Below are 13,590 nucleotides of genomic sequence, written 5' to 3' on the forward strand. Positions count from 1 at the left end.
GTTTCCCCCAAAAAATTGTGTGTAACACCAACCCAAACTCTCCTCAAGACTTGTGGCTCAGCTCTGCTGCCAGTGTTCCCAGATGGGGAAGTTTCCTGTAAAATTGAGCTATTTTTAATGACAGTGTGCCGGCAAAAATGGCCTGGGGCGGGTCAATTTACAGATAGGGTTGTAGAGGTTCTGGCATATTTGTTCTGGTGTCTACGGATGATTGAGCGGTTTACAGTCAATCAACTCTGGCAACACTGTCTGCTCCTCTTCTCTCAATTTCATGGTCTAGGTCCACCAAATTGCACCTTGCCTCGTACTCGTTCCTGCCGGCGCCAACCACCAACGAAACGTATCTTCCTCCAACCATGTTTCATTCAACTTGCATCTCCACATATTGGCTCATCTCTATCTAGCAACTACTGACGACAATGTCTGTAGCTAGCTAATGTAACGTAAAACATATAATGGCGGAGTCTGAATCAAACAAATACACAAATATACAATTCCATCAGGTTTAAATGCACCATCTGCAAATGTAATACCTACAGCAAATTTACAGTACATTTAAGAATATTAATGACCTTCATTTCCCTGATTTTATTTTAAGACCTTTTAAGACTTTTTAAGGAGCCGCGGGAACCCTGCCATAAGGCTGATTTATGCTTCAATGTCAAACGCGTCTGCGTAGGATCCGGGGACACCGCAGAGAGCCGCATAGGTCTGCACAGCCATTCCGCATAGGCTACCCGCACCAGCTCAAAAATCTAAAAGGGCGTAGCTATGCGTACATGAACCGCAGACCCGCACAAACGATGATTGGTTGGAATGGCGGAGGGAGTGTTTTACACAGAGTTTGGAAGGCCAACTTCCTGTATCAACGAAGACCAGATGCAAGAGGGAAGAAAGTACCTCAGTTTTATATAATGCTTTCTGACTGTCCAGGCACATACAACACAGTAAAAACAAATCCTATTTTGGCGAGGACACAAACGGGGTAAGTTCCGTTTTACAAATTGGCAAATTCAGTGTTGATTACTTTTAAAAAGGTGGCTAACTGGCCAGTAAAGTTTAACGATTCGTATTAGCAACACAAAAACCAAACTTAGTTTAAAATGTTTTCAATACACTTGAGTTATCCCTATGGACTGGGAGTAAACAAAAAAATTTGTCACGTTGTCGGAGAAACTAAACGGAATCCTAAACTGCAAGTACTGAAAGTGTATACTCCAGTGATTCTGTTGTGTACCAGTCGTTTGTTTTGAATGGCTGCGTTAATTAGCCAACTACTCAGTTAAATGTAGTTATATTTAGATGTAGCTATCAATATTGCTGCCACAATTGTATCTGTAGAAACAGAAGTTTTATGTAAAGCAGGTTTGGCTAGCTAACAATAATAGTACTATTTTGCCATGCTTTTATTTAGGTAAAGCAAGTTTGGCTAGCTAATACTAATAGTACTATTTTGCCATGCTCGCTAGTTGTTCATCCAACATTAAATGCAAAGTGTCAGTTTTCGACTTGATTTTTCTTCAGATGAGTAAATAGTTTTAGCCGAAAGAGAGAGGGGGATCAGGGACAAGTGTCAGGCAACTTTAGTTTAAAGTAAAATATGTTGTCATTGCAGATGAAGTACAGCAGCAGCTCATCAATCCTGCAGTCACCTGAAACTGACCTGGACTCAAATGTACCTTCACCAGCTGCATCAGTTGCCCCCGAAACTGAGAACAGACCATCATTAGAACCTGTCTGTCTAATTACCAAAGACCTGTCCACCAAAAACAACCGAGGAGTCTCTCTCCAGGTACATCCTGCCTCGACTCCTCTTCATCCTCCTAGAGAACACTAAAGAATATTTAGTAAGAATGATGACCTGACAGCTGGACTTAACCTTCTGGATCAGCGCAGAAAAGAAATGGAAGAGAGACATGCCATGCTCACTTTAGTTTGATGATGATATTGCAAGATTTTGTCACACCATAGGTGACCTGATCTGCAAACTGCCAAAACATAAGGTCTAGCCAAGTTCAAAATTCATCAGCTTTTATTTGAGATGGGGAAAGAAAGTGCTGAAGACAATGTTTAAATACACACCCCAATATTGGTTAAAGTAATATTTTTCCAAAGTGACTAACTTTTGTTTGTGATTTGAGTGATAATAATTTGCACACTTCATGGATGTTGACCATTTGAGTTATTTGATTCAATATTGTTTCATTCTATTTATATTCTTTAATTTAAAATGCAGAGAAAGTGCATGTTTGAACAAAATACTTGAGTGCACTTTCTTTGCATTTTAAACAATACGTTTTATGAAGTCTGCTCTTTTCACTGTTTGCAATATTTTGTTACACTTGTTGTACATACAAATATTTGACAAAATAAAAATAGGTTTTCTTTAAATGTGTGTCTCAATAATTCACTGAGAGTTCAGTAGGCCAGCCCTCAGCACCGTATCCTGCCATGGCACATGAAAAATCTCATCAGGTCATTGAGGACTCCAGCAGCCTGAGAGGCCCTCCATGTGTCAGCCAAGGTGCCTCCCTCTGTGACCTGTCTTCTTCACTCCCCGGCTGTGCCTCACCATTGTTCAAAAGATAGTCTGTGAAACTAGGTGGTAAATATTTTGTTGCAAGTGTGTTGGCAGCATCTGTATAGGCCAGATAGTTGTAGTGCAGTACAGGCCTTCACAACATGTGTACATTTGTCTGGTAGGAATTCTCCACCTTGCAACCATCATACCAGTTCTCAATCACACGTCTGGTCTGTGCATGTTGATAGTTGCAGTTGCAGAATTTAAAATAACAGAAAACCCACTGAATAACTGCATTTTGTTGTATGTACTTGTATTGTTTAATTACAAAGTTTCATCTATTGTCAGTGAACAAATACAGTACAAAGAAATGCAGTTTGCGTCTAACCAGAAGTGCAAATAGAGGGCAAACTATTTACAAGGTTTAAGTATATGTATGTACAAGTGGTGTATATGCACTCACCTAAAGGATTATTAAGAACACCTGTTCAATTTCTCATTAATGCAATTATCTAATCAACCAATCACATTGCAGTTACTTCAATGCATTTAGGGGTGTGGTCCTGGTCAAGACAATCTCTTGAACTCCAAACTGAAAGTCAGAATGGGAAAGAAAGGTGATTTAAGCTATTTTGAGCGTGGCGTGGTTGTTGGTGCCAGACGGGCTGGTCTGAGTATTTCACTATCTGCTCAGTTACTGGGATTTTCACGCACAACCATTTCTAGGGTTTACAAAGAATGGTGTGAAAAGGGAATTACTTTCCGGTATGCGGCAGTCCTGTGGGCGAAAATGCCTTGTTGATGCTAGAGGTCAGACGAGAATGGGCCGACTGATTCAAGCTGATAGAAGAGCAACTTCGACTGAAATAACCACTCGTTACAACCGAGGTATGCAGCAAAGCATTTGTGAAGCCACAACACGCACAACCTTGAGGCGGATGGGCTACAACAGCAGAAGACCCCACCGGTGTCACCAAAATTGGACTGTCACCAAAATTGGACAGTTGAAGACTGGAAGAATGTTGCCTGGTCTGATGAGTCTCGATTTCTGTTGAGACATTCAGATGGTAGAGTCAGAATTTGGCGTAAACAGAATGAGAACATGGATCCATCATGCCTTGTTACCACTCTGCAGGCTGGTGGTGGTGGTGTAATGGTGTGGGGGATGTTTTCTTGGCCCCTTAGTGCTTAGAACATGACAATGAGTTCACTGTGCTGAAATGGCCCCCACAGTCACCAGATCTCAACCCAATAGAGCATCTTTGGGATGTGGTGGAACGGGAGCTTCGTGCCCTGGATGTGCATCCCACAAATCTCCATCAACTGCAAGATGCTATCCTATCAATATGTGCCAACATTTCTAAAGAATGCTTTCAGCACCTTGTTGAATCAATGCCACGTAGAATTAAGGTTGTTCTGAAGGCGAAAGGGGGTCAAACACAGTATTAGTATGGTGTTCCTAATAATCCTTTAGGTGAGTGTATAGACAAAGCTAATGAAACTACAGGATGGGAGAGAAGTAAAGAATGTCTTGTCATGTAATATGACACCATGGGCCTTCAGACATGCAAGGAAAATTCTACCCAACCATGATTTTAGGTCAAACTACGCTTTTAAAGGAGAAAGTTGCCCCCTCTAGCATCTACAAAATAACAGAAACCACAAAACTCTGGAAAGTCTTACCTGCTAACTATAACAACTAGATAGCTACCAAGTTTGGTTTGGAATTCCCATTTGTATAGCCTATTCTGCATGTGGTATAACTATATCTCTTGAAAGCAATTCCTATATTCATTTGCGTTCTTTATCCTTATTTCACTGAGGCTGGCTACACTACACATTAACTAGACCAAAATTAACAAGGGAAAATCATTGGGAAGATGCCAACTCTATGAGTTCAATTCACAAATGGCTCCTTTAACTTTAAATAAACCATACATCTGTATGTACATGGCTAAAACATTTTAGATTTTACAAAAACAAATTTACCTGAAGTGCAGATGCAAATTTTGGTGACAGAATGACAAATTTGTGATGCTTGTTTGTGCAGTCATACAGTTACCATACTTTGTATCAGTAATTGATCACATAATTGTCCACCGATCATCCTAAACCAGAGGTTCCCAAACTAGGGGTCGCGGCCCCATGTTGGGTCACCTGATATGAAAATGGGGTCGAGGGAGAATGTTTTACAATGGAATTTCATAGCCTCAAATAAATAAAATATTTGAGAAAATCTATACCATTTAAAATGGTCTTGTAATTTCCACCACGAGAGAGCATTCTAATCACCTATAAATTGAGAACAGCTGAACAGCAGTAGTTCTCCAGTCAGTTACTAGTCAACTGCAAGTCATGGCTAAAAACAGAAGTAGTTATATTATTCATTTGTGTCTCCACCACACTGTCTTACCGTGTTTTATCATTTCCCACCAGAAGAAACCTCTTGGCCAAAAAAAATTCACTATGGGTCACAATTTGGCATGGGTATGAATACTTTTGGCCTTAACTGAATCTCCTATATTATATATTGTGCAGATTGTTTCCTCCACAGCAGCCCTTGTGTTCCTTCCTCCACACTACCACCAGAGCTCGTCCCTTCCACTACTCTGCGTGCTAGTCCTTCTCCTCCCTTGAAGCCTTAGCATCTCCATCACACTCCTGGCATAAGCATCCCTCAGGTTCACCCGTCCTCCCTCTCCTGCCCCGTCCACCACCACGTCACCCAGCGAACCCCATGCAAGCCTCTTGAGTGCCTCCGCATGCCGCAGTGCAGCCTCTTTTATCTTTAGGGTGAAGTAGCAGGCAGAGAAACGATCGTTGATTATTGCGATGGGCAGTGCCAAGAGGAGGATGCCAGACAGGATGCAGAGACAGGCCAGCACCTTGCCCAGAGTGGTGTCTGGGTGGACGTCCCCGTAGCCCACTGTGGTCATAGAGGTCGTAGCCCACCACCATGCACAGGGCACGCTACTGAAGGTGGTGCCAGGGATATCGTGCTCCAGGGCAAACTCCACTGTGGCAAAGATGGAGATGCCTACGGAGAGGAAAAGGACAAGGAGACCCACCTCCTCGTAACACTGAGTGATGGTCAGACCCAGGGACTGTAGGCCTGGGGAGCACAGACATGCATTGCTGGGATCAATAATACAGTAGTTCATTGACTTTTCACTAACTGTAATAAATCCTTTCAAAAAGATAAATAACTCATCTAATGTATTTAAATCGCCTGGCTATGGCACATCTGACTGTCAATCTGGGTAAGTGTGCGTTTACTTTATAATAAAAGTATTTATAAACCACTAATAGTTATGTGTTCTTGTGTAGCATTATTTAAAGCATTTAAAAAAGGGGTCCAACCAAGCACAGTATTTGTGTACCTAATATACTGTATCCTGGCCATTGAGTGTATACTTCTATAATATTGTCTTTCTCTGACCCCCGAATGTATTGTGATCCTAGCGATGCCTCTGGTATAATCTCTCCTGGATCAGAAGCAGTGCCTGAGTTTCTACAGGTACTATAAACTGGACTAAAATTCACTCTGACCTGTGGTCTGGCACATATTGGTTACATAGACCAGATGTCAGTGGTCATCCTTCTGGTTCTCCAGGTCACATGCTACTCAGTCTCCTTCAAGCGGTGACAGACAGTACAGCAACTCCATCTCTGCCCTGAACAGTAGCACACGTAACATTCAAGAGTGAGTGCAGTGAGGGCATACGACTACATTACCTATAGAGTGGCGACCCAGTTTGAGCATGCGTAGGGACCTCATGAGCCGCAGCACCTGAACCCCACGGCCCATGTTCTCCAGCTCCGTGGAGCCACCCGGCAGGCTCTCCACCGCCAGTGTCACGTAGAAAGGCAGGACGGACAGCAGGTCGATCACATTGGGAACGCTATGCGTGAAGCGCCACTTGTTGCGCACACAGGCGAACCGCAGCGCCAGCTCGCCGGTGAACCACGCCACACACACATGCTCCAGCGCATCCATGAGGAAAGGCGTACCGCCGTCAGCACCCCCGCTCTCGCTGCCCACACCCCCCAGGTAGAGCGAGATGAGCGTCATGTTGACAATGGACACCAGCACGAACGTGACGGACAACATGCTGAAGGTGCGAGCAGCCCGCGACGACTCAGGCTTCTGCAACAGTTCCCACAGGCGCCTCCGGAGACCTGGGCAAGCAGCGCCATTAAAGTCTTCGTCCTCACTTGCATCGTCCTCCACCTCGTTGACGTCCAGGCTCTCTTTGAGCGCCTTGCGGCGGTAGTAGAAGTCGCGGCAGCAGGGATCAATGCGGAGCTCATCAATGCCCCAGTACTCAATCTCCTGCAGGAAGGAGAGCACACACAGCTCCTCCCGTACATGCAGGTGGCCAGTGCGATAGAAGTTCATCACATACTGGAAGGTCTGTGAGCTGCGGTCGAAAAAGAACTCGTTCCCCAGGAAGTCAGCATCGTCGCAGAGCTCCAGGGCACAGTCCCATGTGGACAGGGCCAGCTTGCCCAGTCGGGTCTCTGGGTGGGGGGCCAGCTGCTCCTGGGAGAAAACGTAGCGGTCACCGCCAACATTGACAATGAAGAAGTCCTGTGAGTCACTGCAAACAGATGGGGTCTCGGTGTAGAAGACGCTGGAGTCCAGGGACAGAAGGGGGGAGCTGTCCAAATAGAACCCAGCTGGGCTGGATGAGCTGCTAATCATGGCAGGCAGAGGGGGTTGAGGGGAATACCTGAAGGGGACCAGGACAGTAGCAGCGTATCAGGGAACAGGTCAAACACTGAGTTCAACATTTGTTTGGGTTCATATATTGTAGATACTTGGAATAGATTAGATTCAACATAATGACTGGTCTCAAAGACCAAAGCTATTTAAAACCACATAGAGAATGGTTAAGATGTAAGTCAGAACATGCAAGTCACTTCATAATTCCAATTGAACTTCTCAACTCTGTCCATGCATGTTCCACGCTTGTGTAGTTGTTAGCTGCACAGAATGGGAATACACTCTACATCTTCAGCCATTGGGTATTTGTTGTCCCTAGTTCTCAGTCGTTGCATGAAGGTCCCTGAATGAAATAATCCGCATTTCCTCAGCTGCTTCTACTATGTGCAGTGTCTGACACCAGTGGGAGAAAAAGCTGAAGACGACAGGGGGGAAGGGAGGGAAGATGGGGCATAAAGGCAGGGAAAACGCCTCTGGTCTTGTCCTACTTCTTCAAAGCTCTTGGTGGAAATTTAAATATTTTAGCTGGCCTAGCTAATTAATAGAACAAATGCTATTTCTTTAATCATTCATTTTCTTTGGTGAGTCCCGCTGTTGAACATTATTGGTGGTCATATAAAGTCACAACTAACGTTTTACAGAGGTTGTATTAACATAGATATTTTTACACCTGTTGTTGCTGTAAGCCTTCTCGACTGGCAAAGACAAAACGGGCTTGTTTGGAAAATTGGCGGTCACGTCACATGTAGCCTATCATGATTTGTTAGTAATTAAATGTAAGTGCAACAGATTTTCAGATAAATACGGCAAGCATTTTTTTAATGGAAAATGTACAGTACAGTTCTGTCTACGCACCTATTCCTTGAGTCCTTTCCATTGCAATAGCATTCAAATAGAAGCCAGAAAGGTGTGAGGTGAGAAAATATGTCCAAATCACTCTCCACACTTTCGGGGGGAAAAGTTTAATATTGTTGTTAATTGAGATCCATCGACGTCCATCTAATTATGCATATATAATGATTATAGTCATGTCATGCTTGGATCATCGATGAAAGAACGTCAACAAATGTTACTGTACCTCGGTTCATTCATACAAAGATTAACAGTCAGATGGACCACACTAGCTTTAAGTATTGAAGCCAGGTCTTAAACAAATATAATGTATCTGTTAACCTAATTAGGGGTGGAGAATAAGTCTTACCTAGATAAACGCAATATCCAAATGTTTCATCTTGATAAAATGGACAGTTGGTAATTCCATCCTCCCGTTTTTTTTATTTTATTTTCGTAAAACCACCAGCCATGTGTGTTGACACTAAGTCACTGTTTTTATATTCTTACGAGTACAAGTGAAAAAGACCGCCACAGTTCGAAAGAAACATGATAAAACTCCTTGAGGTCGACTGCGGTGAAGTTAGGTTATATTCAAGATTCGGACTTTGAACGTCAATACCTCATCAACGAAATCTACCAGAAAGACAGCAATAACATATTCTGAAACTGCTGGCGATAGTGAAAAAGCAACACTACTTGTTTTTCCATTTCGGTTTCATATTAATCTTTCAGAGTCGAAAAGAGTGTGATAAACTGCTTTCCTACAATGCGAGGGTTTAGGCACCGTCTTAAAAGTGCACCCTTATCTAGTCATGTTGATAAAAAACGTCAGTTGTTTATGTAAATGTCAATAAATCATATCAAAATTACCAACCAATATAGCTTCAGGGAAAACTGCTCTACCATCAACATCTTTTAGTTTTCCAATATTTCCATTTTGGACATTATTAATAGTCTATAAAGAATTTGTCAATAAGAAATGCTCAATAACTTGGACCCAATAATACTAAAATGGAAATAACCAACTGATTTAGATTCAGGGAGTCCTGCTCTACAATCAACAGCCTTTAGATTGTCAATTTTTCCATTTTGTACATTATTATTGTTTTATAAAGCATATTTTCATGAATTCTGTTCAATAGCTCTGACCCAATAAAACTTAAATGTAAATAATCAACTGATTTAGCTTCAGGGAGATCTGCTCTACCATCAACATCCTTTAGATTGTCTATTTTTTCATTTTGGACATTATTATGCCCCTCCATGAACTGCCACCTTAACGTGGTGGAGGGGTTTGAGTACCCGAGTGACCCTAGGAGCTATGTTGTCTGGGGCTATATGCCCCTGGTAGGGTCTCCCAAGGCAAACAGGTCCTAGGCGATGGGTCAGACTAAGAGCGGTTCAAAACCCCCTTAATGATGAAAACAATTATGAGTTCCGTGACGTCGCCCGGTATGGCGCAGCCGGGGCCCCACCCTGGAGCCAGGCCCGGGGTTGGGGCTCTTACGCGAGCGCCTGGTTTAATTTTGGACATTATTATTATTTTATAAGGCAATTTCTCATGAATTCTGTTCAATAGCTCGGACCCAATAAGACTTATATAGAAATAATCTTCTGAAATAGCTTCAGGGAGACCTGTTCCACCACCAACATCTTTTAGATTGTCTATCTTTCCATTTTGGACATTATTACTTGTTTATAAAGCAATTTTTCATGAAATCTGTACTGACCTTTATTTCAATAACAGGCAATCAACTTTACTTTTTTTGTAATGCAAATCAACAACCATGTAAATGTTAGGGCACATAATTCTGAGCTCTTTACAGTTATTTTGATTAGTTTATGTTTTTGGTTGCAAATGCAATTGGCGTTTGTCAGGAAAAACTACATTCAATATGCACTTTTAACACGCTCCCTTAACGGAGAATATACGGAGAATCTGCCATAGACATGTAATGTCTTTCAGAAAATGAACGCAACAGAGAAAACAGGGAGTGTTGCTTGTTCGCTATCGCCAGCAGATTCCGAATTTGTAATTGCTGTCTTTCTGGCAGGTTTCGTTGATGAGGTATTGACGATCAAAGTCCGAATTTTGAATATAAAGCTAACTTCACCACAGTTTGAGGTCGGACAGATATGAATGCAAAGGCGAACCGCCGGCTAGACTGCCTGGACTCGCGGTTCGTTTCAAAATAAGGTGCAAAGCATGTGAATCTGGCAATTTGTGCTACTAGGCAACTAAGTTTTTTTCAATAGTTGCCGTTTTCTGCACATTAAAAAAGAAAATGAAAACACAAATATTATATTTCAAAAACTGTCCCCAACATACGTCTATTCAAACATGGCCCTGAAAAAACGCCTATGAATAGCCTTAAACCAAACGCATGTACACATGAACGATGGAGGCCACTTCGTAAAATACACAGATAGAGTTGTAGATGTTTAGTTCGCTTAAGCTGCTTTATATTAAAGTCATACTATTCTAGTATTTTCGGTCCTGTTATGCAGCCTAGAATACTGTAATCATTTCAGTCTTCTGGACATTGGTTAATGCTTTAGACATTGGTTAATGCTTTGAACAAGAATACATATTTTGCCGGACTAGCTTTCATGTTCTTTACCAGTAGAGCAAAATCTATTGAGATTGAACTTGTGCAGAACTTGATCTGCACATGAAAAGGGTACACATCCATGGACCAGTGTAAATAGAATGTTGGTCTCAAATTGTCACTAAATTGAGGAAGTCCAGAATATAGTTGTTACCTATTATGTTTGTAGAAAGATTGCTTAGTCTTTTTTGGAGGTGACACCATCAGGCGGAACCAAGAAAGAAAATGCAAAATGTTTGTAGGATCCTAGTGCTTAAATTATCCACATCCACTTGTACTGATACAGCACACTATTTCGAAGGTAGATAGTGTCCTGAAATCGTGCTGTCTCCCTACTCCACCTACTGTCTCATAGTTCTTCTATTCCCACAGAGCTTGAACTGTTTTTTTTTTCTTCACTTTCCATTATATTATGGAAGCATTACAACGTGCTTTGTCTGTTCTAGGGCTGGCTTTAGCCTTTAGGGGGACCTAAGCAAGATTTGCTTTGGGGTCCTCAGCGCACAGGAAAACATTTACATCATGAAATGGTGTGGAGAAATATTTTAACGTTATTCCATTTTAAGGCAATATGCTGAATTTGCTCCCACCTAGTGAATATTGTCTGAATAACACCAACAGTGCATCCCTTCCACTTTTGGCTGAGCAGGTTACAATAGCTGAAGAAAATATATATTATTTAAATTAATAGTTCCATACATTATTCAGTGCTTTTATTTCTCTCATTTGAGCAGAAGTTGAGGGATCTGTGTGCAATTAGCAAGCAGGAAATGGCCAAGAGATTTCTGGTCCAGTCTGGTCTGGTCCAGTCTGGTTTCAGACCCCCTCATAGCACTGAGACTGCAATCATGAAGGTAACAAATGACTTTCTAATGGCCTCAGACAAAGGTTCCGCATCCATCCTACTGCTTCTTGATCTTAGTGCTGCCTTTGTCAATATTGATCACTCCCTTTTCTTAGAGAGACTGCAAACCCACATTGGGCTACGTGGAAATGTTCTAGCCTGGTTTAAATCTTATTTATCTGAAAGATTTCAGTTTGTATGTGTGGATGGCATATCCTCTGATAAATCAAAGGTATGTTTTGGTGTTCCTCAGGGATTGGTTTTGGGCACCTTATTGTTCTCACTATATATGCTGCCTCTGGGTGATGTCATCCAGAATCACAATGTCAATTTTCACTGTTATGCTGTAACAGTGAAAATGAAACATGGTGAAAACATGGAGAAACTCGATGAAACATGGAGAGGCCTCAAAATTAACTACTTTGGAAGCATGCATTTCAGATATTAGAAAGTGGATGACAGAGAACATCTTGCTTTTAAACAAAAAAAAAACAGAAATACTAGTTTTAGGAACCAAGAAACAAAGTGTTTTGTTGGCAGATCTCACTGTAAACCTTGACGGCTGTAGGATCGTGTATAAAATATATCTCAAGTGTTGCTTATTTCCATCTTCGGAACATGAAACTGATGCAGAAAAACCATGCTTTTGTTACTTCTATATTTGATTACTGCATTGCTCTTTTCTCCGGTTATCCTGATAAATCAATAAATAAACTGAAATTAGTGCTGAACACGACTGCTAGAATCCTAACTATAACAAAAAAATCTGAACACATTACTCCTGTACTAGCCTCTTTACACTGGCTGCCTGTTAGTGTTAGGGCAGATTTTGGGTCTTATTGTTAACCTATAAAGCATAACATGGACTTGATCCTACTTACCTCACTGAAATCACTCAGCCATACATACCTACACGTAACCTTAGAACACAAGATGCAGTCCTTCTAATTGTCCCTAGAATTTCTAAACAAACAGCCCGAGACTTGTGTCTACTAAAGTGTCTACTAAAGACTGATCTCTTCAGCATGGTCTATGATTAAGTGCAGTCTGGCCCAGGTGTGTGAAGGTGAAAGACTTGATACTGTCCACCCTTGCTGTCTTGCCAGGTGGGTTCCATCGCCACTGGGATGCCCTCCCTCCAATGCCATTCGGGGGAACAGTCACTGGCTTGTTGTTGAGTCACTGGTGGAGTCACTGGCCAGATAGGGCCACAGTGTCACCGGACTCCCCTGACTCAACCCAAAGGTTTTACGCTACTATATTATTTTGTTGGGGGAGTAGGGTCAGTTCTTCTTCTCCACTCAGATTCTCATTCTCCACTGCAAATATTTGTAGATCTCAGGAATGCACTTTTAAAATGTTCCCTGTCTCTTTCCTTGTTTAAACTTAGGAGGACATGAGGTACCAGGCTTGAAAGACTTGTTGCTGTCCCTGTCCAAAGTCCTCCTGGTTGTGTTGCAGATCAAGATGATACCTGACACTTCCAGCTGACACATTTTGCTGAACCCCCAAACCCCCGGGTTTTGTCCCTGCCCTTGTCCATCTGGTCATGCTTCTGACCTGGACTAGGTTTAATAGACTCTGGACTCTGGACCTACATTTAATAATTATAAACTTGTGTTCTTAATGTTCACCGGCCCAGCCAGAAGAGGACTGGTCACCCCTCTGAGCCTGGTTCCTCTCTAGGTTTCTTCCTAAATTTCGGCCTTCTTAGGGAGTTTTTCCTAGCCACTGGAATTCAACAGTGTTGTTGTTTGCTCCTTGGGGTTTCAGGCTGGGTGTTTTGTAAAAGCACTTTATGATTACTGCTGATGTAAAAAGGGATTTATAAATATTTTTTGATTAATTGATTTGATTAATTGATTGACCATTGTTAAGATCCACCTCATCTTGAGTCCGATCCGTAGAAGCTACTGGGCTGTGGAGGCAGTGGAAAAGTGGAGCAATCATCAGTGGGGGTGGGCAGTTGCATATTGTGATTCTGATAAGTCAAGACAGACCCCATGGGCAGATCACAATACAGCGAGGGCACATTCTCTGGCTGATGTGCTGGGGA

General features: G+C 42.2%; 1 protein-coding gene across 1 annotated transcript; it reads right to left on the reverse strand.

Annotated features, from left to right (window-relative positions):
• Positions 1-5,020: 5,020 nt before the first annotated feature.
• Positions 5,021-7,226, reverse strand: kcnv1 (potassium voltage-gated channel modifier subfamily V member 1). Its single transcript, XM_010885329.2, has 2 exons — positions 6,257-7,226; positions 5,021-5,633 (listed from the first exon to the last, which is right to left on the reverse strand). The coding sequence occupies exons 1-2, from the start codon at positions 7,224-7,226 to the stop codon at positions 5,101-5,103; spliced, it is 1,503 nt and encodes a 500-aa protein (XP_010883631.1). The 3' UTR covers positions 5,021-5,100.
• Positions 7,227-13,590: the final 6,364 nt, after the last annotated feature.

Source organism: Esox lucius, chromosome 20 (assembly GCF_011004845.1).
Source record: "Esox lucius isolate fEsoLuc1 chromosome 20, fEsoLuc1.pri, whole genome shotgun sequence".
Taxonomy (NCBI): Eukaryota; Metazoa; Chordata; class Actinopteri; order Esociformes; family Esocidae; genus Esox; species Esox lucius.

What these genes read in the sequence shown, in the direction of transcription:
- kcnv1 (XM_010885329.2), bottom strand. Translation starts at nt 7,226, where the DNA reads ATGATTAGCAGCTCATCCAGCCCAGCTGGGTTCTATTTGGACAGCTCC. An exon ending in ACTGGGTCGCCACTCTATAG is followed by an intron (nt 5,634 to 6,256) that starts GTAATGTAGTCG and finishes TGTGCTCCCCAG; the next exon opens with GCCTACAGTCCCTGGGTCTG.